This window comes from Anarhichas minor, unplaced genomic scaffold, assembly GCF_050575085.1.
Source record: "Anarhichas minor isolate MPS153535 unplaced genomic scaffold, ASM5057508v1 ptg000137l, whole genome shotgun sequence".
Lineage (NCBI taxonomy): Eukaryota > Metazoa > Chordata > Actinopteri > Perciformes > Anarhichadidae > Anarhichas > Anarhichas minor.
In genome coordinates, this window is record NW_027466583.1 from 1172221 (window position 1) to 1198297 (window position 26077).

The window sequence follows — 26077 nt, forward strand, 5'->3', positions numbered from 1 at the left end:
GGAGACATGGACGGAGACTCCGGTAAAGTCAGCCCTCTGGTGGGCGAGGACGAGTTCAAGGCGTCCTGCGCCAAAGAGATGGCTCTGCTGGCTCTGATGGAGAAGACGGGATACAACATGGTGCAGGAGAACGGCCAGAGGAAGTACGGAGGACCGCCGCCAGGTGTGTGTGTGTGTGTGTGTGTGTCCATTGTCCTTTGAATGAAGTTCGGTGCAGATAATTCCTGAATTCAGCTCTCCAGATGCGGCGATATCGGTCCAATATTCACTCAAACAGCTTGGTTATCTGTGACAATTTGTTCAATCAATCAATAGTTTAATAAACAACAATTCAGTACATTTATATCTATGTATTTATGTGTTACATTCTGTTTTACAAAGATCGCTCTGCGTGTTTGACGCCATGCGTTTTCTCGCTGTGTTTTTTGGCGCCCCGTGTTTTGTGCTGCAGGTTGGGAGGGCCCGGCTCCCCCCCGGGGCTGCGAGGTGTTTGTGGGGAAGATCCCCAGAGACCTGTACGAGGACGAGCTGGTCCCGCTGTTCGAGAGAGCCGGCCGGATCTACGAGTTCAGACTGATGATGGAGTTCAGCGGAGAGAACCGCGGCTACGCCTTCGTCATGTACACCAACAGGTAGCAGAAAAAAACAGTTTAATTTCTACAAGTACATCAACTGCTGCTGAACTCTTTATTCTGTAGTTTTATGTCTGAAAATGTGGCTTAACAATCGCTGTTATGTTGAGGAAGTGGAACTGAAAGAGAGGAGCTTTACACGTTTAAAACCAAAGTGAAATCATGACCCGATTGATGACGTATTGGTGTTTGTTTGCGCTCCAGAGAGGCGGCGCAGAGAGCCATCCAGACGTTGGACAACTACGAGATCCGTCCGGGGAAGTTCGTGGGCGTGTGCGTGAGTCTGGACAACTGCCGCCTCTTCATCGGCTCCATCCCCAAAGACAAGAGGAAGGAGGACATCATGGAGGAGATGACCAAGGTATGCAACGATCACCACAGAAGAAGAAGAAGCTTCTCTTTCATGTGACGGTGTAGAGTGGAAAGAGATCATCTTTGTAAACTGTCCGTGTCTCCCTCAGGTGACGGACGGCGTGGTGGACGTGATCGTGTATCCGAGCTCCACCGACAAGAGCAAGAACCGAGGCTTCGCCTTCGTGGAGTACGAGTCCCACAAAGCGGCGGCCATGGCCCGGAGGAAGCTCATACCAGGTAACGCACTGAGGCTGACTCTGGGTCAGTTCCCGTCTGTGTCCAGCAGAGGACGGCAGAACACAGACCACTGCAGCAAAGAGTCTGAGGTCCAGTTCATTAGGTACAACCGGCTAAAACCACAACAGTGCTGCAGGAGGTCCTGGATGAAGTTTGTGGAGTCAACACTCATTGGTAGAAACGTTGTGGAGGAGATTATAGAAACCTTTAATGAATCTACAGAAAGTTAATCATCGTTAGTCATTTAAGATTTTCCTTCCTACAGCGTCTTCATTTTGAAGGATTTGCTGTTTTTCTTTGACTTATGTGAGAGTAAATCAAGAATTTGGGGGATTCAGACACTGTTTTATTTATATTTAATCCATTAATCAAGAAAACAGTGTGCGGTTGAATCGATAATTCAGATAACATCTGGACATAAACAGCAGCACCTACATCAACATCTACATCCTCCAAAATGTCCAAGACCGTTGAATCAACACGAACTGAACACCATCGACTCATCATCTACTGCAGGACATGTCGGATTAGCTGCATCAGCTTTAGCTCCGTGTCTTTAGTAGACCGGGCACGCATCACAGCGCCTTTCACCGCTTCATCAGTCCAACGCCAGATGAACTTCTCCGTTTGTATCGAGGTATCTGTGGTCTATAAGTCCCTTGTGGGCATTGCTCTGAATTGAAAAGAGCATTGACACAACGATGGGCTGAACATATAATCACTGGCTCAATAATAATGTTTTTTATTATTATTAAACAGGAACCTTCCAGCTGTGGGGTCACTCCATCCAGGTGGACTGGGCCGAGCCGGAGAAAGACGTGGACCAGGAGGTGATGCAGCGCGTCAGAGTCCTTTACGTGAGTTTGATTTACACTTTAAACGTGTTTGGTCCTAAAAAAATCCATCAGAAATAATGTTAGTTTATTTATGGACTCACACCGAGCTGCTCGCCCTCCAGGGGATCAATTACTGAGGAGGGCTGAGACGTGATGTGAGGGCAGCAGATAGAAACTCAAAAGCACTTTACAGAGGAGGGAGGGAGGGCATCTTTAGGCCCAGAGGTAAACAAAGGTGTGTGTGTGTGTGTGTGTGTGTGTGTGTGTGTGTGTGTGTGTGTGTGTGTGTGTGTGTGTGTGTGTGTGTGTGTGTGTGTGTGTGTGTGTGTGTGTGTGTGAGCTACTGCTAACAGAACAACTGATTTAAAGGAGAAGTTTCATGTACTCCTAAATGATTTTACAAACCGTTCTGTAGTGTTTCAGTCGCCATCGTAACACACTTGATTCCTCCAATCAGAAACAAGCTGGAGTGATGACACGTAAGGTAGATAGCTAACTAGCTTTCCCCCACTAGCATCGCTAGGAACAAATATCCCGGTAGCTAGCTAACTGCTAGCATCGCTAAATACAAATCTCCTGGTTGGTTAACTAGCTTAACTGCTGGAGGCAGCGTTGGAGGTAACGTCCTGTGCTTCTCTAATCTACTGCAGGTGCGTAACCTGATGCTGACCACCGGCGAAGAAACCCTCCGCCAGGAGTTCTCCCGCTTCAAGCCGGGCTGCGTGGAGCGCGTCAAGAAGCTCACCGACTACGCCTTCGTCCACTACCGCTACCGCGAGGACGCCGTCGCGGCGCTCGGCCTCATGAACGGGTCCCAGATCGACGGGGCCACCGTGGAGGTGACGCTGGCCAAACCGGCGGGGATCAAAGACGGGAGCGTGGCCGGAGGGAGGAGGTACAACAACCGGGGATACCTGGGGAACAACGCAGGAGGGGGAGGAGCAGGAGGAGGAGGAGGAGTAGACGGGACGTTTGTCCTGCACAGGAGCGATGGAGGCATGATGGGAGGAGCTGGGAGAGGAGGCTCCCTGCAGCCGCGCCTGGGAAACCCCTTCTACACCGGAGCAGGTGAGCTGAATGAATACCGTCTCAAATGTCCGGATTCTTCCACTAAATAACAACGAAAAACATTCGGCTCACAACTCAGAGTTCATTTTGACTTTGCTGAATCTGTGTTTTTAAAAGCGTGAGAGGAAGATTAATCTTCCTCGTCTCAGAATGAGGATTTCTATTTTAGATAGAGCTGCTCAGCCTGAAGCCGTTCTCCTCATGAGTACTTTATAATACTTCTCCTTCTGACTACTCAGCGCTTGGGACCACATGTCTCGATAGAGTCCAGCTGACATTCATCACGTATATAAGCTGTTCCTCTTTTAAATCTAAACGCATTCAGCTGTTGCTCAGAGGATCGTTGTCTCCTGCAGTTGAACCATTGACCAGCGTTTAGTTCTCCGTCTGCTAAACTAAGTAATTACTACAAAATAAAAGCCTCCTATAGAGTCGACTGGACACAATCGAGCTCTAATAATCTGGTGATGGAGCAGGAACTCTGGTTTCCTGTCGCCTGAGGACGTTTCAGAAAATGAGAAAAGTTTTTAAGAGTAAACTCGTGTGGACCGTGAAAGAGAGGAAAGATGTCACAGCAGTAATCTGCTACTTGTACTACTACGAGTATGTATGTGTATGAGAGGAAGAGATTTAAGATGGAGGACTTTATTGATGGGTGAAAGGGAACGAGAGGAGAGATGAAGATGACTCACGGGGAGAATTTAAAGCTGCTTTATAGTCACTCATTCATAAATCATTCACCACGATAATGACAGGAAATAAACCCAACGCTCTTCAGCTCACAGCTCATTTAGAATCCTCCATCATGATGTCAGCTGCTGCTGTGGCTGTTATCGATTAATCTGCCTGTTGTATCCTTGATTCATTAAGAATCATCTAGTCAGCAATAACTTCAATCTATGAGAGAGAGAGAGAGAGAGAGAGAGAGAGAGAGAGAGAGAGAGAGAGAGAGAGAGAGAGAGAGAGAGAGAGAGAGAGAGAGAGAGAGAGAGAGAGAGAGAGAGAGAGAGAGAGAGAGAGAGAGAGAGAGAGAGAGAGAGAGAGAGAGAGACTACAGAGATAACTGGTGATGGTTTGTTCAATCTATTCAGTTTAATGAGCTGAGGAGCAATCACACATTCTGCTTATTAGACTCAACTACAGCAACGTCTTCACAGAACGTGAAGAAGAATACAGGTTCCGCTCCACTAGAGAGCAGCCATCAACCTTCCTTCACTTTACATCTGTCTGCCAAAGAGGTTTGAAGATGAGACGCTCTTCATCAACACTCAATGTCTTCAGGCTCCAGGTTGTGTTTAGAGTGGTCGAATCAGCGCTAATGCTAATGCTTCTAGTGTGTGTGTGCTTTTGTTTGTCTGTGTATCCTCAGAGGACCCTGACCAGTGTGTGTTCCCCCTGTTTCCCGGCACCCCGCTGTCCCCCACCAGCCTGCTGGCCCTGAAACAGGGTCAGATCTGCTCCGCCATCAGTGTGCTCGAATTCTACTGCCGCAAAAACTCCTGGTCGCTGCCCGAGTACCACCTGTACTCCACACCTGGACATGACGGGAAGCTGCTGCTGCTCTACAAGGTCTTTACACCGAGACACAATGACACGTTTCAACTACAACACGCTGATCGCTAATGACTAACAACAGCCTACGGTAGCGAACGATAGCCAAAGCTAACGACCGCTAACGACAGCATACAGCAAGTAAATGCACCGTCTGTTTGGCAGCCGGTGCTCATGGAAAACTGCCTTCGTTAACATTAGTGTGTGTTTGTGTGCAGGTGGTGATCCCGTCAACACGGAGCACCTTCATCCCAGACAAGCTGTGTGTGATGCTGGATGACGCCAAAGAGCTGGCTGCACAGACGACCCTGTGGAACCTGGGTACTGTCCCACACACACACACACACACACAGATAGATATATATATATATATATATATATATATATATATATATATATAATCCACCCTGTTTACACATTCCATATGAGTAAACAGGGTGGAGGTGAGGCAGTCTGTGCTGCATGGCTTCACATGGACAGAGGAGCTTCAAGGGCAGCCCGCAGGTTAGATTCCCCCATGAATCAGTGATCAAATGTTCACTCTGGACCTTCATAAACATATACATCAATTACACTGCAGGGGTGTCTGAGAGGGAGGAGAGGAAGGAGAGAGAGGGAGGAGAGGCAGATTGAGAACACTAGTGCAAAATAGAATATAAATAAAAGTAAAGTAAATTAAGTAAGAATGGTTCTTTAAAGTGAAGTCAAAGCTTCATGTGTTAAAGCTGCATTCTCTCTAGTGTCCACCAGGGGGCGACTCCTCTGGTTGTATAGAAGTCTATGAGAAAATGACTCTACTTCTCTCTTGATTTATTACCTCAGTAAACATTGTAAACATGAGTTTATGGTCTCAATCTCTAGTTTCAAGTCTTCTTCAATACAGCATGATGTTCATTTAGTACATTATGGTCCATTTAGAGTCAAACAGACCATAAAGCAGGGGATGCTTTAGGGCGGGGCTACACGGTGATTGACAGGTCTCTACCAGAGACGTCTATAATTCCCAGCTCACCTGAAGGAGGCGGAGAGAGAGATCCGGTTCAGGGTCTGATGTGGATCCATGTGGAGTCTGGAAAGACATGAAGACACCTTCATTACTACTGATGTGGTTCCTTATCTGAGTTTAAAACATTCACTTTGAACAAACCAGCAGCTTTATATTATAACGTGATGTTTGTAGTATTCCTCCCTGTGGTTCTGATGAGGTTCTGATGACAGAGGGTTCTTAAACGTCTTCAGGGTAAATGTGTGGTTCTGTTTTCATATCCTCTCATTTCACTCAGTGATGAAAAGATTTTAAATAACTTGTTTTGGTCATTTTTAGTTTTTAATTGATTCTTCATGTTATTAATATAAATCTCATTTTAAATCATTATTTAGCTGATTATTCTCTATCGCATTTACTTTTGTTTCCTTCCTGAGTCTCATCACCCTCTCTCTCTCTTCTCTCATCTCTCTTCCTGCTCTCTCCCTCCCTCCTTCCCCCTCTTCTTTCCCTTCTTCTCTTCTCTCCCTCCCTCCCTCTCTCTTGTCTCTCCATTTCTTTCTTCCTTCTCTCTCCCTCTTTTCCTTCCTCCCTCTCTTCTCTCCCTCCCTCCCTCTCTGTTGTCTCTCCCTCTCTCTCTTGTCTCTCCTCTCTCTCTCTTGTCTCTCCTCTCTCTCTCTCTCTCTCTCACGCTCTCCCCCCCTCTCTCTCTCTCTCCCCCTCTCTCTCTTGTCTCCCCCCCTCTCTCTCCCTCTCTCTCTTGTCTCTCCCCCCTCCCTCTCTCTCTTGTCTCCCCCCTCTCCCTCTCCCCCCTCTCTCTCTCTTGTCTCTCCTCTCTCTCTTGTCTCTCCCCTCTCCTTGTCTCTCCCTCTCTCTCTTGTCTCCCCCTCTCTCTCTTGTCTCTCCCTCTCTCTCTTGTCTCCCCCTCTCTCTCTTGTCTCCCCCTCTCTCTCTTGTCTCTCCCCTCTCCCTCTCTCTCCTTGTCTCTCCCCTCTCCCTCTCTCTCCTCTCTCCCTCTCTCTCTTGTCTCTCCCCTCTCCCTCTCTCTCTTGTCTCTCCCCTCTCCCTCTCTCTCCCTCTCTCTCTTGTCTCTCCTCTCTCCCTCTCTCTCTTGTCTCTCCCCTCTCCCTCTCTCTCTTGTCTCTCCCCTCTCCCTCTCTCTCCTCTCTCCCTCTCTCTCTTGTCTCTCTCTCTTGTCTCTTGTCTCTCCCTCTCTCTCTTGTCTCTCCCCCCTCCCTCTCTCTCTTGTCTCTCCCCTCTCCCTCTCTCTCTTGTCTCTCCCTCTCTCTCTTGTCTCTCCCTCTCTCTCTTGTCTCTCCTCTCTCCCTCTCTCCCTCTCTCTCTTGTCTCCCCCCTCCTGCAGACTCGTCCTTCCTGAGCTCTGCTTCCTGTGACTCCCCCAGGAGCCCCTCTCCCCCTCTCTCCGCCCCCCCCCTCCTCCACCAGTCCCGGGTTGCTGACCTGCGGAGGCAGAACCTTCGCCTCCTGCCTCCCCTCTCTCCCCCCTCCTCCCCCCTCCCCCTTCACCTTCTCCTCCCTGTCCACGCTGTCCCCCCCCACCTCCCAAACACAGAGGCTGTACATCAGCTCCCAGTCTCCCTTCTACTGACGGTGAGACGCTCGCACACGTATGCTGTTTGTTGTCTCCACATGAGAGCGGTTGAGACGAACACGCACTTAAAGGGACAGTCCCGGATTAAATAGAGACGACACGCTTTCTGTTTCCGTACGTCTGGAGCGAACGTTCTCATTCCCTCCGGTGAAGTAAAGACGTGAACGTGTCGTTGCAGGAGGCCGTAGGTTCAGCAGCGAGGACGGGACGGAGAGAAAGAAGGCGGGACGAGTCTTTGTTGTGATTACTGCTCCAGACATGTCCTCGCCGTGTTTATTTCAAATGTAATCTGAGACGGCTCCTTCTCTCTATCGCCTCTGGTTTAGAACAAACATGGCCGCCGTTTAGCGTCCACGTCAGACTGATAACATGTCTCTCCTCCACCTCTGGTAAATGTCAGCCTCCTCCTCCTCCTCCTCCTCCTCCTCCTCCTCTCTGGTTTCATCTTCCTGCAGCCAAAGTTCACCTTACAGTACCCATAATGCCTCAGCAGCTCACTTTTTATAGTTTCTTCCATTTGGTGTTGAGTTTTTAGGTTAAAGATATTCACGTGTCTAACAGATCTCCATCGGTGTGAGAACAAAGAGAACAAAGACTCTTCAGACCTCTGACCAGCGTTCTCAGGGTGAATGTGAGTGTTTGAAGTGTTCGGGCTCCTTCACAGCCAATAACAGAGAAACACCTTCCACATTAAGTCAGACTCCTCTTCCTCTTCTTACGACAGAGAGGATGAGGAGGCTCCACTTCTTCTTCTTCCTCTTGTTGTTGGTTTCCACCTTTTATTCTTCTTCTGTGTCTATTTATTCTTCTAGTTCTTTTTGGCGTTCTTTTTATCTTCTTTTCTTTTAGTTTTTCTTCTTCTTGCTGGTCTTTTTCTTCTTTTAGTTCTTTTTTTATTTTCATTTCATTCTTTTTGTCGTTCTTCTTCATGTTCTTCATGTTCTTATATTTCATATTCATTTCCTCCTTCTTGGTATTTTTCTTGTTTATCTTGTGTTTATACTTTTTCTTTATCTTCTCGTTCTTCTTCATGTCCCTTTCCTCCTTATTGTCGTCGTTCTCTTTCTTCTTCTTGAGGAACGTCTCCGGCTCCCTTTCATGTTGCAGATAACCCGACTTATCTGAGGGGAGGACTCGAGGCCTCAGAGGCAGATTTAAAGCTTCTATCATCCGTCTGATTCTACCAAACACACTTATCCTGCTTGTGATTGGGGTTTGTTGACGGCTCCTAATGGAAAGCCTCCCGGCCACGGACACAAATCCTAAAGTCCTAGAAGAGAAAGTTTCTTCCATGCGTCCTAATTTGACCGACCCACTTTAGAGGATGAACGAGTGAGGATGAAGAGGGATACAAGCCTCTTGAGGGAAGATGTTTTTACTGCAGGCTCTTCTTCCTCGTTGGTGTTTTAGTCCAATTTAAACCACATTCACTGATGAAAGAGAAGAAGAAAAGAGTTCAAGAGCCAGAACACCGTTAGAGCTTTTATTTAGATTTCTACACTGTAAGAAATTATAACAAAGCGTCACATCGGAGTTAATGAGACTCATCAGTTTCATTCAATACTTTAAAATACTTTGTTTCTGGGAACGTTTATTTTAAATGCTGATTAAATAAAGTATTTTTATGCCATTAATTCATATTTATCTACTTTAACAAACAATTAATTTCCATTTTTCTACATTAAATAAACAGCATTTAAAGCTTTTATTTTGAAAAACATCTCCAGGAAATGAAAATACTTTTTCCTTTTGGTGTGTGAGAGGTGAGGAGGAGGAGGATGAACTCTTCATCAGAGGAGCAGAAATAAGAAGCTGAACCAGGAGAAACATTTAACGTGTTGTTACTGATCAGCTTCTTCGTGTTCCTGTCTTCATGTTTGTCGATTTGTTCAAGCAGCTGATTGGACGTTCAGGTTCCGGCTCGGTGGAGCTTTTGAGTTTCAAATGTCTTAGTGTGTTTATACACGGATACTGTGAATGTTCTCTGTTGTAAAGTTTCTGAGGTTGAGTTCAGAGTGTTCTCAAGCTGATGACATGCAGGTTGTAACATCCGTCCCGACTCTAATCTGTCTACTGATGCAAATTAACCCTCAAATAATATCTAAAGAAAAGGGCCTATTTATTAACACAACCCATCAAAGCAACACAAGATCAGGAGCTCTGTGACTGTTTATTTTAATTACAACATCCAGAAGATGCCAAACCCGCTTTAAGACTGAAAGGATGAAGAGTTTGATGTCACGACGAGACGTCGGCCTCCAGATTAGACGGAAACGTGTTGAAGGCGTTGAGGAAACGCTGAGTCATGAAATGTTTACTGTTGAAGGACAGACACGTTTTTATTGTTAAGAAGTCTTTGTTTGTTGTAATGTGCAGGTTTTCAACCGTATCTCTTCCTCCTCAGTAAAGTATTTGTTGTAAAAAACACGCCTGATGTTCTGTGTGTCCCAGAGGAAGAACCACAGGGTTCCACTGCAGAACCACGTCCTCGTCCTCACGTTTCAGAACAGAAAGAGGAAAGTGTTTCTCATCTCTGATCTCTGATCATGTTTCATTGTAAACAACCAATCGGTGTTTGAACCGACAGTTCAGCAGAAAGACGAACGAGATGTTTCATTGACAGTGAAGGGATTAATGATGAGTCAGCAAGTCTTAGTTCAGAGGAGAAGATTCAGAAGATGTGTGAATGTTTCCTTCATAGATGTTTTGTGAGTTTATTTAGTTTAGTTACAACATGAACAGACTTTCATTAAAACATCCATCTGCAGGTTTTATCAATATCCAATCATTCAGGTGAAGATTTGAACTGTGAAGTCAGGTTTTAACTCCGCCCCCTTTTAATGAGAGAGAGGTGAGTCAGATAAAGAGTTCACATCCTGAGCTGCTGCTTTCATTCACTAACAGGTTTGTGTTTACTGAGATTGTGTGTGTGTGTGTGTGTGTGTGTGTGTGTGTGTGTGTGTGTGTGTGTGTGTGTGTGTGTGTGTGTGTGTGTGTGTGTGTGTGTGTGTGTGTGTGTGTGTGTGTGTGTGTGTGTGTGTGTGTGTGTGTGTGTGTGTGTGTGTGTGTGTGTGTGTGTGTGTGTAGTGTTTCTGTATCAGTTGGGTTCAGATGAAGACTCTTCAGGTCTCCAGGAGGAAGACTCTTCAACACGAGTAAGTGGAATCACTAAAATGTCTCTTCCTCGTTTCCTTTCCTCTTCTTCCCTCTTCTTCCTCCTCCCCCTCTTTGCCTCCCTTCCTCCTTCTCATCCTTGTTCCTCCCCCCCCCCCCCCCTCTTTTCTTACATTACTCCTCTCTTATCTTCCTCGTGTTGAGTCTAATTTATTGAGCATCCTCCCTCTTTCATCCTTTCTTTTAATTTCTCTCTTCAGGTGATCTTCCTCATCAAACTGGTTTTTGAAGTGAAGTGTATCTTCATGTCCCTCTAAGACACACATACGTACACGTGTGTCACCTGACGGTGTGTTTGAGAGACTCCACAGAGTGAATTTGTGCCTTTTTATTTTTTCCACTGAGTCACAATAAGCTGCAGGTTCGCTCTTAAATTAGTTTTTCTTTTCCGTCATAAGAAACAAATGTACTCATTATAAGAACCTTTTTTCCATTTCACAGTTGAGATTAGTTTTTCCTGCAGAGGCAAAGTAATGTGACACACAATGCTCATAACTCATCTCCGGGAAAAGTTCTGTAGCATTAGAAAAACAAACCTGGAGGCGGAACAGTGACGGCAGAAACTTCCCTGACCTCCATTAAAGGCTGGGGGGGGGGGGGGGGGGAAGACATTTATTTCCCCCAGAGGATGAATCCCTGTGACTTTAGTTGTTTTCAAATCCTCAAACTACGTTATATTTGTATTTTCTTGCAGTTTTCAGTATATTTCTATTTAGAGAAAACATACTTTCTCCTCGTCTTGACAGCTAGGCTAACCGTTAGCATATTGAGTTACAGGAGTCATAGCAACACCGATTTGTCTGTATGACACACATACTGACAAATCGGTGTTTAATGCAAACGTTTGATAAACCAGGACCGTCTGTGCTAACATTAACATTCTAAAATGCTAAACATCGATCGCAAGCATTAGCATGCTAAAGTTAGCATTAAACTAGGCCGAGCCCAAGTACAACCTAAAATTTAATTTATCATTCTATGCTATATGTTAGCATGCTAATGTTAGGCTCAGCTGTGCTTTGAGTTTAATGCTATATGCACAGGTGAGATTAATGGCAGCATAGTATGCTAATGTAACAAGCATGCTAATTAAAACATGTAGCATTTTTACGCGCATTGTTCTTGTATATGATTTCTGGAACAAAAAACATCGCTATGTGTTAGCATTTTAGCATGCTATTTTTCAGTAAACTCAAATCAAACACTAAACAGGAGTGCAGCTGAGATTGATACACATTGACACATCAAGCTAACATAAGCATGCTAATGTGTGACTCAACTGTTTATTAGCTGAAATGCTAATTTAAGGTGAATATGCTAAATGCTATATTCTATCTAACTAATATTAAACTCACAGCACAGTTGAGTTTAAGAGAAGCTAAGATTAATCTGGATATACTGACATGATAATTGTTGCATGCTAAACATTAGCATGCTATTCGCAATCGTTAAATCCGACCAATCAAATCCCTCCCTCAGTTATTAATTCTCAGACTTTATTTTGAAGTCGCAGCTCTTTGTCTTTTCTCTAGAAGGTGTGGAACTTTTCCTGCGGAGTCTCGTGTGTGTGAACAATAAATCCCCCCAAAAATACAAATGACTCCGCAAACAAGCAAACCGTGGAGCAATATTTCATGTTTTTTTTGGAGGTGAGATTGTTTCAGGTAGATGGATGAGGGCAGCGTGAGGGATGGTGGTCGACCGAGGCCTTCTGCCCGAATCAGCTGCTCATCAGTGTGTGCAGATATGGAGGCAGGAAAGATTTATAACAACAGAGCAACCACGCGGTTTGTTTTCTCGGAGAGAGGGGAAAACAAAGGAGATGAAGGCTGCCTTTAGGGTGCGAGGAAGGCTGTGACTTTAGGGATCATTTGATGAAGAAGAGGAGGCGGATGTGGAAAAAGAAGATTATTTTAGATCGATGCCACGCTGTTTTTAGATTTACTCTCTGCGAGTTCTTCTTTTTTAACTTCCTGTCAAACGTTTAGAGTCAAACATTTCTTTTTCCCCGTGTTTGGAAAGAGGTGTGAAGCTGCAGAGGGAGAACACACTCCGAGTATTTAATTAGACTGCAGGGACGAAGCTCTTCAATTAACCAAACGCCAAGAGAGCAGACATTAAGACGCAGGTATGGTTTATCTCTGACTGAGTTAAAACATGAATGAACATGATGGAGTTACACAGACGGAGCTAATTATCCAGTGGGTGCCATTAAAGAACACTGCAGGAGAAGAAGAAGAAGACGAGGTCGTATAAAGAGCTCACAGCTGTACGTGCAGATTGTAAATGTTCACAGAGACGATAGATGGAAATATACTCTGTGACTTCTCCTCATCCCACATCTAAATATAAGTAACATTAAAGTTCAGACCAATCAGAATGCAGCTTAACTCGCCGTGACTGAAGCTGGTATGCAGCATCTGGAAGTGATGACAAGCACCTTTTTATTAAACGCAGCACGTCCACCAATCAGCAGCCTCGACACATTTGATTGACAGGCAGCGTTGTTATCCTCTGAGACGCCGCTGAAGCTTTTTCTCCCCGTTTGACAGTAAGCGGAGAGCGGGGCTTCCTTAGCGGGTGACGGGGTGAATACGGCTGCCGATCGTTGGGTGGGGGGGGGTCTGACAGGAATCTTGAATGAAATGAGGACCCTCTGGCGTGTTGCCGCTGTGACACCCTGCCATGATGTTCTGAAGGCTCTGCAGAGGACAGATACCCACAGGCGTCCATTTTTAGTTTTATCTTTCACTTTTTTTTGGGGAACTTTACTTTCAAAAACAGTTTTGACAAACGGGACACTTCAAGGTTTCCCTTTTTAAATAATTCATAATTCTCTTTGTACACTAAACTCAATACAAACTGCGTTGATCACATAATCCAGCAGTGATTGGGTTTTATTCTCTTTGTTTCTGTTCAGTTTTATTAGATTTATTCCATAAAAGATGAATGAAGAGACTTGAATCTTCAACCACAGTGAGAGTTAAGAGTTCATTAATGCTGAAGTCTCATTAGTTTTTATTGTGTACTTTACACAAAGATGCACTCAAAAGGAACTACACACACACACACACACACACACAGAGGCTGAATGAAACTATTCACTGACGCACAGAAAGAGAAGCCGTTTACAATAATCGTCCGTCTTCAGGACCGACTAGAGGACAAAGACTCACTGATGGACTTCATGTTGCCACAAACAAACAACAAGCTTCTGTCTGTTGGACCGAGAACGACTGAAATCATTATTTCTCAGGAGCAACACTTTATGATGTTGAACAGAAGACGCCCCGAACGTCTTTAAAATGAGTAAAGACGTCAGTCAGACCTCAACACAAACACCAAGTATTTTACACCATTATGAAAATGATCAACATGACCGATATCTTCACAACATGTTTGTGCTTTAGTATTCTGTTTTCAAATTGAAACTCCGGTTCATAATTGGAACCGTAAGTGTTATTTTTTTAATTCAAATGTCAAGACGCACGGAAACGTTTGTGATGCTGGAAAGCAGACGGGTGGAATGATCTCAAATGAATTCGCTTTTTGGCATTCGCTCATGAAAAAGGGACATAAAATAATACATGAAGAGCCTCAATGGTCCAGTTTCAGTCTCCACTGGTTGTAATTGCTGATGCTCTTCTCGTTCTCAGGACTGAGACCACCAGCCGGGTGAAGCTGAAGGTCCAGCTGCTTCCTGGTTTGAATCGGGTAAGTTCTTTTCCTTCCTCTTTACTTCTCGTCTGTTGCTGCAGTAGAAGGAAGTTTTTTTCTTTTACTTCTGCAAACCAGGATGCAACATTACTCAGTGATAGTCTTCGATGGATTATGAGACCGTGGGCCCCAGGGCACTGCCTCATAGAAGGCCCGCCTCCACCTACCTGCTGTAGCATCCTCCTGCTTGATTTGAGTCGCTTTCAGGGATTTTTGAAGTGAAACCATAACTCTAAAGTTCTGCCGTTGGTTAGAAAATAAACCTGAGCTCCCTCCCTTCATCATGCAGGAGATGAAGTGAGGCTCTCTAAATGCTTTCCACAGCTTATTGCAGCCTCCTGCATGGTGACTTAATCATTCCCACAATAACCTCCACACTTTCTGCTCTTCCGACTTCATCCGTCAGAGATTTTTCACGATTTTTTCCTCAGTAAACATGAGTTTATGGTCTCAATCTCTAGTTTCAAGTCTTCTTCAAATTATGGTCCATTTAGAGTCAAACAGACTCCTCCTCAGTCCAGATATGGTCCCTTCTGTTCACTGTTTGCAAAAAACCATCATGGCGACAACCGTAATCCAAGATGGCGACGGCGAAATCGACAAACTGAAGGCTTCAAAATAGCAGTCCACAAACCAACAAGTGACGTCACGACGACTACGTCTACTTCTTATATTCAGTCTGTAATAAACGCTCATCTGGAGTGAGATCCTTCTGGTCTTAAAACGATCGAAACGTTCTCGCTGTTGTTCTAGCAAGATCCGCTGTGTGGAGTCCCTCGATGTTATTGGAAGGCACAGCTGTGAATCATCAGCGTAGAAGTGACCGGAGGTGTTATTGTTTCTTTAATAAAGTGTCCAATAGGGAGCATGGACGGGTAAAAAGAACTGGACCCAGGATCGAACCCTGAGGGACCCCTTATGTGTTAGGGTCAGAGGACCCCCCCCCCCCCCCCCCTTTCTTTGACAAAAACATGAATGGACTGAGTGAAACCTATATTTAATGACAACACAAAAACAAGGAGACAAGCAGTTTAGAGAGAGAGAGAGAGAGCGAGAGAGAGAGAGAGAGAGAGAGGGAGGTCAGTCACATTGACTACAGAGATAACTGGTGATGGTTTGTTCAATCTATTCAGTTTAATGAGCTGAGGAGCAATCACACATTCTGCTTATTAGACTCAACTACAGCAACGTCTTCACAGAATGTTCTCAGAACGTTCCCTCTAGGGGTGAGATGGGGGGGTCATAAGAGGACGAACCCGTTGGAGACGTGTTGAACACGATGCAGCCTTGAGAGGTGATGATGTTATTTATGAACTTACAGTTTCATCAGTTGGACGACCCGACCTTGTCACTGTGTTGTCTCAGTAATAATGAACTATTATATTCGGCACCATTCATTTGAACTGACAGCTATATCTTCTGTTACGCTGAAACTATTAAAAGGTGCAACAAGTTAAAAGTAAATGAGAACAGATGGGTAACCTCTGACTGACCTCTGACTGACTGCGTTTACATGCACAGAATATTTCATTTTCTAGCTCTTATTGTGATTCTGACATATTATTCCTACTGAGCTGTTAACATTGCTGATGTTCATTTATACTGCGACTAACGTACGTCCTTTTAAATTACTTTGATTTTCTTGAGTTGATGAAGTTTCCGCTCCGTCTGCCAAAAGAAGTCGAAGTGCTGCAGCTACCGGTGTGTTTACGGCCGCGGATTGGAGATTTGAAGTGTTTGAGCTCAGATATCAGCGGAGATGTTATTGTCACATCTGCTGCTGACGTTAAAGAGACGTCTTTTGTCTCCAGTCGGGACGCTGCTGACGTCTTCTCGCTGTGATTGTCTGCTTTAGCTCCTCCAGCGACTGAACAGAGAAAGTGTTCGGACCCTTTTTAAATAAGTAGTATTGTCTCAATGTAAAAGTCTTACTGGAGTCAAACAGCTAAGTCTACTTAAAGTATTAACAGTGAACATTTATGATAGGATTAATACTCCAGACACGTTCACGTCTGAGCAGGAAGAGCTCGTGTTTACTGTTTAATTAAAACTGTTTAACCTGCAGAGACATTTCTGTGTCTGAGTCCTTTAAACCTCTACATTATGCAGCAAAGCCAGAATATTTCAACCTGTTTCTGATTGAAATGTTCCAGAAATGAGAATACGGCAGCTCGGCACCAGCGTTATGAAAAAGATTATAAGATATGCTTTATTGTCCTGCAGAGAAATTTGTCTTTGTCTCCGAGATTATGTGTCGATTTGCTTTGAAATCAATTTTATTAGAAAACTCGAGGCGCATTCCTCCTCAATAAAGTCTGAAATCCACGGGGATCACTCTACTTAATGGAAATGTGTCCGTCTCGGTAATCTCCGCTGCGAGCCTGAACCTCCGGATCTCCTGAACCCCCCCCCCCCCCCCCTTGTTGGGATCTGCCAGACCCCCGCTGAGTCACAGCTCGGGAGGACGTTCCTCTGCTGCTCCTGTGTGTTTCTGAGGATTTACTGTCGGTCCTAAATCTCCTCTGTTCAGCTGACATCCAGTCACAGTCACTGGTTGGTATTAACCCTTTAATATCAGGCGCTCCCTCTTTATTCCCCCGTAAGGAGCTTACAGGAGGTTAAACTCACTCGTCCTCTCGACCTCCTGCTGTACATACTGTCAGACGATCAGGCCGGAGCAGGAGAGCTCAGCTGACGTAGTTTAAATAGTGAAGTCAGCGTTGGGAGGAGGATGGACGGGTCAGACAAACACAGGTGACGTTCATGTCCCGTGTTGGTTTATTCTACTGTTAGTGCTGGTACATCTACAATCCGTTTGTTCAAAGAAAGCAAACCATTCTGACTGTTTCCTCACTTTCCTCTCCTTCGTCTTCATCACTTTGTAAACAAGAGAGTCTCCAACACATGGCACTCTGAATATGATAATCCTTAAATGTCCAACCTTAAACCATTAGAATTCATATGAAATATGCGGCGGTAAGTAACCAAATCCGTTCTTTGTTGCTGCTGACGCTGCTCAGTGAGTCCACTACAGACTTTAACCTCCACATCTCAGCAGCTCGTCTCTGAAGCAAGATTACATTCTGAGATTTAAAGATAATTACTTTCACTGAAGCTGAATCCATCAGTGAGATCATTTCTGTCTCAGACTAAAGACTGTTCAGTCAAATATCTTGTTTTTAGAATGAACAGTGATGTTCTAGTGTGTGATGAAATGAAAAACCAAAACATCTAGAAAATCAAGCAGGAAATCATATTTACAGCAGAAACACTTGAAGCATATTTCAGTACCACCACAAGACGACCCCGAGACCTGAGTAACATGCAGACATTAACATACACATGTAGATATAAACGTTGTAAACAGTTGTGCTAATAGATCCTACACATTGTTCCTTTGATGAGAGTTCAAGCCTCCTTTCTTCTTCTTGTTAAACAATCCACTATTTCACCTGATCCAACCTCTCCTTCAGTCGTACGTTGCGGATGAACGGCCGTGGAAGTCTCTCATGTCACGCCATGTTTGCTGCTCTGGTAATGATGTTTACATTTCCAGCCACCTAAATGCACAGAGAACTATAAAAACTCTCTTTCCTTTAATGACTCGGCTGCTCAGAGCAAACTAAACTCGTTCTCTCTGTGGCCGGAGAACAAAGCTTCTGCACGAAAATGCCGGAGTTTCTACTAAACAAACAGAAAATCAGTTGTGAACGGCAGAAATCCCGGCGTGTGAACTAAACATTGAGTCAAATTGTTACTCTTTGTGATTAAAAGTCACCCGTTCTGAGGGTTACTGCCTCGTGGATGTGTCTCCTTTAAAAGCTCCTTCCACTGGGTTAGTTTTCCTTCAGCTGTTCTATGCTCGGATGGGTTTAACATGTTCCAGCAGACTACCTGGTGCCTGTCTGGGATGGGGGCCATATGGTGGACATTGACCCCCATTATTCCACTCCTCTAAAGTCAAACGTGTTCTCTCTCCTCTGGTTGTATAGAAGTCTATGAGAAAATGACTCTACTTCTCTCTTGATTTATTACCTCAGTAAACATTGTAAACATGAGTTTATGGTCTCAATCTCTAGTTTCAAGTCTTCTTCAATACAGCATGATGTTCATTTAGTACATTATGGTCCATTTAGCCGTTAGCCCCGAGCCTTCATGTGGGGTGATATGCAGGATTAAACTATGACTCTAAAAGCCAATAATAATGAAAACAGAGACGCATTGCCCTGACAGTATGAGCTGGGAATCATCTCCCAGGGTACCGGAGCGGTGCCTGTGATTGAAGCAGTAATAAACAGAGTTCACACCGTAGCAGCAGAAGAAGAAACATGGTTGCTGAGCTTTTACAGCTGCTGCCGCCGCCAGGAAAACGGATTCCACCCGACCGCTCTCTATGTCACGAACACTTCACCGCCAACCCAGCGCTCCTCAGGGCGACTTCAACCCGCTCTGCCAACAACACAGACGGCCACATCAATAAACACCAGCTCCCAGAGACGAAAAGAGCACAAATTCAGATGTTTTTCGGAGCCCCAGCTGACCGGACGAGTATGACTTTATCAGACATGACTGACGGGAAGGAAAAGTGTTTAGCTTCTACCGTCAATTCATTGACCCAAATACCTCCCACGGTGTTTAAAGACACCCATACCTGAGTGTCCTTTCCCTGAAACACTGTCAAATGTTTCCAAACCAAACGACAATCTCATGGGAATGTTTGTCTTTCATATCAATGCATCAAGCAGGTCTTGTTCTCCACATACCGGTTGTATCTGTGCTGCTAAAATAGATCCTCTTTGTGTACTCTATAATCCCTGTCACGCTCTTATCCCTTTATGTAATGTAAATATCTCTCAGGCAGCGATACAAGTGCGAGTTTGGTACATTTACAGGACTCGAGCGGTGGGTTTACGTTCAGAAGTGTTGCTTCACTCTGTGGGCAGAAAAACATTCACCCGAGTCTCCTCGTGTCCCCGTTTATCTGTGACACCACACTAGCGTCCTGCATGGGGCTACAACCGCCTTCAGAAGCCAATACCTCGCTGGTGCCCCAGGGCAGTGGATCACAAAGCTTTTCTTCTGGGGACCCACTTTTTATTAATCTTTGAAAACATCTTCACATAGTAAATACTGATGAGGCTCCCTCATGGGACTCAAAGGAACATTCCATATATGAATGTTAGATACAAAAGATTATGGAGGAAATTCTACCCAGTTATTTGGTGACCCTCATCAAATCTCCTGCGACCCAGTCCTTTGGGTTTCAGGTCTGCTTGCAGAACTTTGCCTCCTTCTTGGCAAGAAGAACTGCAAATAAACCACCGACAGGGTCTGGTCTTCAGCTGTTGACGAACTGCTACAATATTAAAGTCTTCATTACGTCTACATTAGCCAGCTTATTCCTTTACATCCCACTCTGCATGTTCATGAAGCCGACTCAACAGACCGGATTTAGAACAAAGGAACTACTTTTGAACAAAGAGTCCTAAAGACAACTGTTGACCACGAGGTGTGAGGATAACAGGGAAACAGTTTCAGGAAAGACCTGTTGCTTTTGTCAAACAGCACTACGAATGAAATGTGATTCACCTTCTATTGTATTACTGTGGAGGCAGAGATGTCAAAACTCCAGTAGAAGTGAGAAAACATGTTTCTATGACAGAGGAAGTCGGGAAACAATGACTCAAATGGTTGTTGTGTCATGTTTGCCTGATTTCCTGCAGATTGTCTTTGGGTCACGCAGGACTTAGCATGTCGTTTAGCTTGATGACGCTAACACAGTCTGCACATGCTCATTGATGCCTCTGTCTACTCCAACAGTGGGCCCGGGTTTGATCCCTGTGGAACACCAGAAGAATAAAGCTGGACGAATGAAGAGCCTTTGCTCCAATCAGGTAACGTAAAACCAAGTTTGTTTAGATTCTTCAGAAGTCTTCTGCAGCACAAGCAGGCGCTTTAGCCTGAGTGTAGCTAGAGTATAGTTAGAACTAGACTGGATTAATTGCTCCCATGTTAATGGCCTCTGGAGAAAGACTCCTACAGAGTTTGGTCTTATTATTTGTGAAATATCTGAAAAAATCTTTGATAGATTGCCATGAAATTGGTTCAACTTGTGCTCTTATCTGTTGACAAAGACATGTGGAGACATGTGAAGCTTGTTCTTCTTTTGTATTTCGGTTGAGCAGAGGTTCTGGTAAGTTTCTGTTTCTCTCGGATAAAGAAGTTCCTCACACGGCTGTCAGTGAAGGTGCCCTTCACAAAGTCGGATAAACAAGATTGGGCAGCTGTGTGCAGCTCCCGGGAGCGGATCTGTCCAATGGGGTTTTGTCACCTTCTTCCTCCACAAACAGAGATAAACCGTGATGGAGTGCATTCCACTGCAGGTGATACACTTTCACCGTGTGTTCCAGGGTTTCAGCCTCACTGAATCTTCTATTCGGCAAAAAATAGATCCGGCCAAGTGGCGAAAAAGGCTAATAAGGCGTCAGCAGGACATCAGTGACGACTATCTCTTGATTACTGCTGCTATCTGTTTGTTTCTCACAAGGACACACACACACGCACGCACACACACACACACACACACACACACACACACACACACACACACTCACACCAGTGACACAAACGTCTCCCAGAGTTTCCCACTGCGACAAAACAGCTTCTGATTCAATCGTGGGATAGATATAAGCTCTTTATCTGCCTCATTGCCGTAGACACAAACAAACACATCCACAGCCATAAATAAACCCTCGTACACACCGGAACAAAAGCTAACCCCCCCCCCCCCCCGACTCAGCGTGAGGTTTAACACAAAAACAAATAACTGTGGAAGCTGCTGGTTGAAAGCCAGGAGGTGTGACGCTGAACTTAACTCATACTACATACAGAATAATGACCGGACCTCCTGCTGGAGATGCTCAGAGATGTAGGATGAGTGCCAGGAAGCTGTCAAAATAAAGGCATCAAATATATCCTCCATGGCGCGATGCAGTGTGACGCTTTGTTTAAGATAATGAGGCGGTTACGCCGAAAACACACCACAGCAGCGGCAAAGTGCAGTGTGCAGCTGAAGTATGAACAAACCAAAAGTTTTGAATAGTTTAACTCAGACTGTACTCGCAGCCAATCAGTAATCAATAGTCCTGTGACTGCGACTCCCGGCTGCAGAAAAGATATAACAGTGTGAGGTCTGCTGTGTCATCTCTGAATCCCATCACGTCGTTTCATCTTCTTCACTGACTCAGTGAGACTCAGACTCACGATGATTAATCTCTCACTCATATGAACACTTCTCCTTTTGAACTCCAGATGTTTTAAGGATTCATGTCGCGGTGCACTGGAGCTGCTGCTTTATGCGTTTCCTTCCGTCACTTTAAACCCGCCGGAAAAAAGCGTCGTCGTCGTCCTTCACCTTGTTCTCATGAGCTCAACAGAAAACCTTTGATTGGAGGTTTTTAGAGTGAAACCAAGTGTTTGGCTTTGAAGGAGGAGAAGAGAATTGATTTGAGGGAATGAGCTCTGCAGACCGATGAGCTTCACACAGTTCACTGAATGAGTCAGAATAACCTTACTGTCACCGTTTATCACCATTTACTGTCTCTAAATACTCAAATATTGAGTTTTAAAACTTTAATAAAAGAAAATAGTGTTTCTTTCATTTTGACTTGATGCAAAATCTGAGGATCTCCAAAGTCGGTAAGATTCATACGTTCAGATTCATGAATGTCTGGACAAAATTTCATGGCAATTCATGCGATAATTGTTGAGATATTTCAGTCTGGAGCAACCGAAAGCTGCCGTCCATAGAGCCGTGCTTTATGTTAGACGCATGTTGTTCTTTCAGCAGCATTTAAATGGATATAATCTGGTATTTTCCATCTGACACACTGTTATGCATAACCAAGATGTTGTTTTGTATCGGGCATAATGAGCTGGGGGCCCCTGTTAGCCCCTATACGTCCATTCTGTCCCAGAAACCAGAGCTTTCCTGCCTCAGACTTAATGTATTTCAGCCATGTTGTTTCAGGATTATGCACCAAAGCATAATATCAGCTGAAATATGAAGTAATTAAAACGAGATGTTGACACAGGGCGGTCCTCTACCACAATGCAGCCCTGATGTCTTTATCAGTTTAGTGTTACATGGTGTGTAATGTATTACTAAACACATTCATAATTAATGAGCTGCAGCGTTCGCAGCCCCCCAAAGGGGCCGTGGCTGCTAAACTAAAGAGCTTATACTGCACAGACACGCAGCAGGCAGCAGACTGGAGGCCCAGCAGCAGATAGTGAATCAATCATCAGCTTCAGGTAAGCTAATGAACAAGCTGCCAGTGTGTCTAATTACCAGCACACATGACTCATCTCATTGTGTTCACACTGCAGCTCACACAGTGCAGTGGCTAACGATGGACTGCTTTATGTGAAGCTCATTTTCTCTATCAGTGTTTTTGGTTTTGAGTTGTGATTTTTCCTGATTTAAAAGTAGCACGTCGGCCACATTTCAGATGAGTATAACACCATACATGCTATTATATCTTTCAATCTGGGGCCCTGGCTCTAACACCAGATTGAGCCTTTTTCCCATGTTGTCCTGTCCTAATGCATGCTATGCTCCTGATGGCCACTATAGCTGTTCCAACCCGACAGTCAAAACGTATCTGATGATGATTCATTATTTCATTCATCATGTGTTCCTCTTTCACAGACTTATTGTATCCAGTCAAGCTGAAGAATACATACCTCATGAAACATTATTTCAAAAGTCTGATTGTTTGTCGACTGACGGCTGCTGCAGATTCAACACGTTGGTGTAATAAAGCCGAGTCATTGTCGATGAGACCACTGCTGTGACTCAGCAGACTGATCATGTGACCACAACAGTGTGGAAGTTCACAAAAACATAATCTCTTCAACGACACATCTCAGGAAACACAAGGAGGGGGTTCCTTCAAATTTGGCACAAAGTCTTAACTTGGACTCTGAGATGAACTGATCAGAATTAGTCTTTAAAACGTCACTGAGCTAAAAAAAACACGTTTCTTGTCGTTACTCTTTCACTTTAAACATCTAATAGGGTGAAATTATAGAGCGGTGACATTTTGGATGTAAACCAGACTGCTTGGCGGAGGCATACGACCACGAGGCGGTGATTCTAGTTCTTTTGCGTTCTGCCTGGAAATTCTGAAATGTTGGCATTGGATGTTTAAAACTTTAAAATTCACTGCAAAAAAGTGAAAGTTTGAACCTGTATTTTTGTTAAAGATTCCTGTTGAAGATCGATGCATTTTCAGTATTTTACACAACTTTTTAGGATCGTACCGACTGTTTGTTCGGATTTGCTCTTCACAGTTGGTGCTGATTTTTGAGCTCCCAACATGTTTGGGGTCTACCCAACTTATTACAATGTGTTTTTTTTTTGACATTTTATGATTAATCACAATTTTGGGGGGAATTCTTCCGGACTTTTCGGTTTTCTTCTAGACATTTGTTAACACCTTCTAATAGTTTCCAGATTTAACAGGATTACTTCAGACTGTCCAGGTTGTTTTGGACGTCTCGGCTAATAAAGACCAACTCTTCCTGGGGTTCTTTCAGTGGCAACTTCTTCAGTGTTGCTGTGCTGGAAGCTCAAAGACTTTGTTATAAGCAGCTGATGCAGGTTTCTGATGATTTATGTCTGTTTTGAAGCTTTTCTCCTGCTTTAAAGAAACATGTCAGCAACCAGAAGTTATTGTAACAGTTTGCTTGACAGCCTCTCAGCCGAGATAAGTGTTTGATTTTCACAAGAAGTATCGACTCCTTTTGTGTGGCGAAGAGTAAAGTTCTAGACGTCATGGTTGATGGCACGTCGGACCAGAGCTTATTAGCCGGAACCACAATCTTTCTTTAACCTTAACGATTCTCTAGTTTCTTTGCCAAAAGTGAATCGACAGAAAGAGTTTTAGAAATGTTGCCATCGTTTAAGACTTGCAGAGTCATCCAGTATTGACGTTGCTGTCCAGCTCCAGAGGGCTCTGAATAGTCTTCTTTAACCGCAGCGTTTCAAACCTCCCGTGGAAAAAAGTGTAAAATGTGCAGTCATCTTCTTCTACATGTGACTTCTGCTTTTATTCGTTGTTCTGCATGGTCTCAGTTAAAGTGACCAGTCATTCTGACACATTCATTGCTGACGGGAACCGACTTCACGTCTCACGGAGCTCAGTCACTGAACTGATGTCTCCAAGCTTTCTGTCCACAGCTATGACACAGTATATTATTTACTTTCCTCGTCATGGCTCAGAGGCTCCGCCAGAAGCTCCATCATGAATCAACATTTTGATCCATTTTCAAGCCTCAATTCTACATGCTATAAATAAATAGATCTGATCATGTTTTGTGGTCACTTTTATTGAAGAGTTTAAAGCTTTTCACACTTTGACGGACTTTTATAGTTTTTGCTGGATCGCACTTTGACCACAAACATGGCTGCCAGTGTGTTTGGACGTCCCCGGACTGTGGGGTGAACTCACAGAGAGACACGAGCTAATCCTGGATGTATCATAAAGGGCAATCTAAGGCAATCAAGATGACGCCAAAGGCATGATCCCCCCCCCCCCCCCCAGACCATCCAGCATCAGCTCAGGATAATGACATCACTATTCCACGTGATCCACATGTGGCTCAGCCTCGGAGCAAAGCCTCAGTCCCAGGTTAGCTCAGCTCCATCCATCCCCAGAGCTTTGGGTCCAGGTTGGGAACAAACTTCACGTTTTCCCCGTTGCATCGTGATCCGAGGGGTCGCCCTCTGCTGCTCCCCTCCACCTGCCAGCAAATGGAAAAGAAACCCCAGGGGGTGTTGGTCCTTTTAAAGGAGCGCTTCCTGCTGTCTGACCTGCTCTGATCAACGCCTCATGCTGAAACATGTCGGCAGCCTCTTGCTTTTTATAACCACATAAGTGTTTTTTTTCTCTTTTCTCACTACTGCAAAACCCAATTTGCAGTCCAGATTACATTTCTATTTTCTACTTCCTATTATCCAGAGAACATGTGCAGATCACAATGTAACACCAGCTGCATCTCAGCAACACATCTGGTGGATTGTTCGACTGAACTGAATTAAACAAGTGAAACTGGAAACAGTTGGTTGTTTGCTCCACTTTCACTGATTATTCTCAGTTAGTTAAAGACGTGACGTTGATGTTTAACTTGTAGAGCAAGTAGAAACTAATTCATGCTCTGGATTTCATTTCATTGAAGCCTCTACGAGCACTGAACGACTTCCTGTTACAGATCTGATGGAGATGCTTCCTGTGGTTTCTGGTGATTGTTTAATGAGCCAGGAGGAAGTGACACGCTGTGAATCCCGGCTAAAAGCTTTGTATCGGTTCAGTGATGCAGTGAAGATCTGCTGTTCGATATATAATATACGTGCACTGAACACCTTTATTTAAGAGAGAGTTATTCATCCCGAGGGGGAAGAGCGGAGCAGCATCTGCAGAAAGAAGTAGGAAAGAGTGCAAATAGCAAGAAGAGTAACACAATGTATAAATATATATATATAATTGTGAGAGACAAAGCATGAAATAGAGTCTCAGGTCACAAAACTGTTGCACAATGATCCGTAGAAACACGTCATGTAAAACATTTAAAAAGCAAAACTCCTCCATTGACGACCCAGGAACCTTTTTATCTGACATTATCTTCATGGCATTTCTGTGTAATTAGGCAGCGGATCAACAGGAAGCTCAGCCGGAGACGGATGGGGGACGACACACGACACAAAGGTCGCGTGTTTTGGGAGTCGAACCTGTGACGTCGAGGCCACAGACGGTACGTGCCACCGATTGACACGCGTTGAAGAGTTGACCCATCTTTTACTTCTTCTGTCTCCCTTCATCTAACCTTTGTGGGAGTAAGTCTCCCTCTG

The 26077-nt window shown here is 44.5% G+C and overlaps 1 protein-coding gene across 1 annotated transcript; it reads left to right on the forward strand.

Moving 5' to 3' along the window:
- Window positions 1-7272, forward strand: rbm46 (RNA binding motif protein 46). Its single transcript, XM_076085015.1, has 9 exons — window positions 1-163; window positions 452-632; window positions 837-993; window positions 1094-1223; window positions 1983-2080; window positions 2710-3127; window positions 4497-4696; window positions 4897-4999; window positions 7067-7272. Exons 1-9 carry the CDS (start codon window positions 7-9, stop codon window positions 7270-7272), a joined length of 1650 nt encoding a protein of 549 aa, XP_075941130.1. The 5' UTR covers window positions 1-6.
- Window positions 7273-26077: the final 18805 nt, after the last annotated feature.

What these genes read in the sequence shown, in the direction of transcription:
- rbm46 (XM_076085015.1), top strand. Translation starts at nt 7, where the DNA reads ATGGACGGAGACTCCGGTAAAGTCAGCCCTCTGGTGGGCGAGGACGAG. An exon ending in CCGGAGGAAGCTCATACCAG is followed by an intron (nt 1,224 to 1,982) that starts GTAACGCACTGA and finishes ATTATTAAACAG; the next exon opens with GAACCTTCCAGCTGTGGGGT. An exon ending in GACGACCCTGTGGAACCTGG is followed by an intron (nt 5,000 to 7,066) that starts GTACTGTCCCAC and finishes TGACTCCCCCAG; the next exon opens with GAGCCCCTCTCCCCCTCTCT.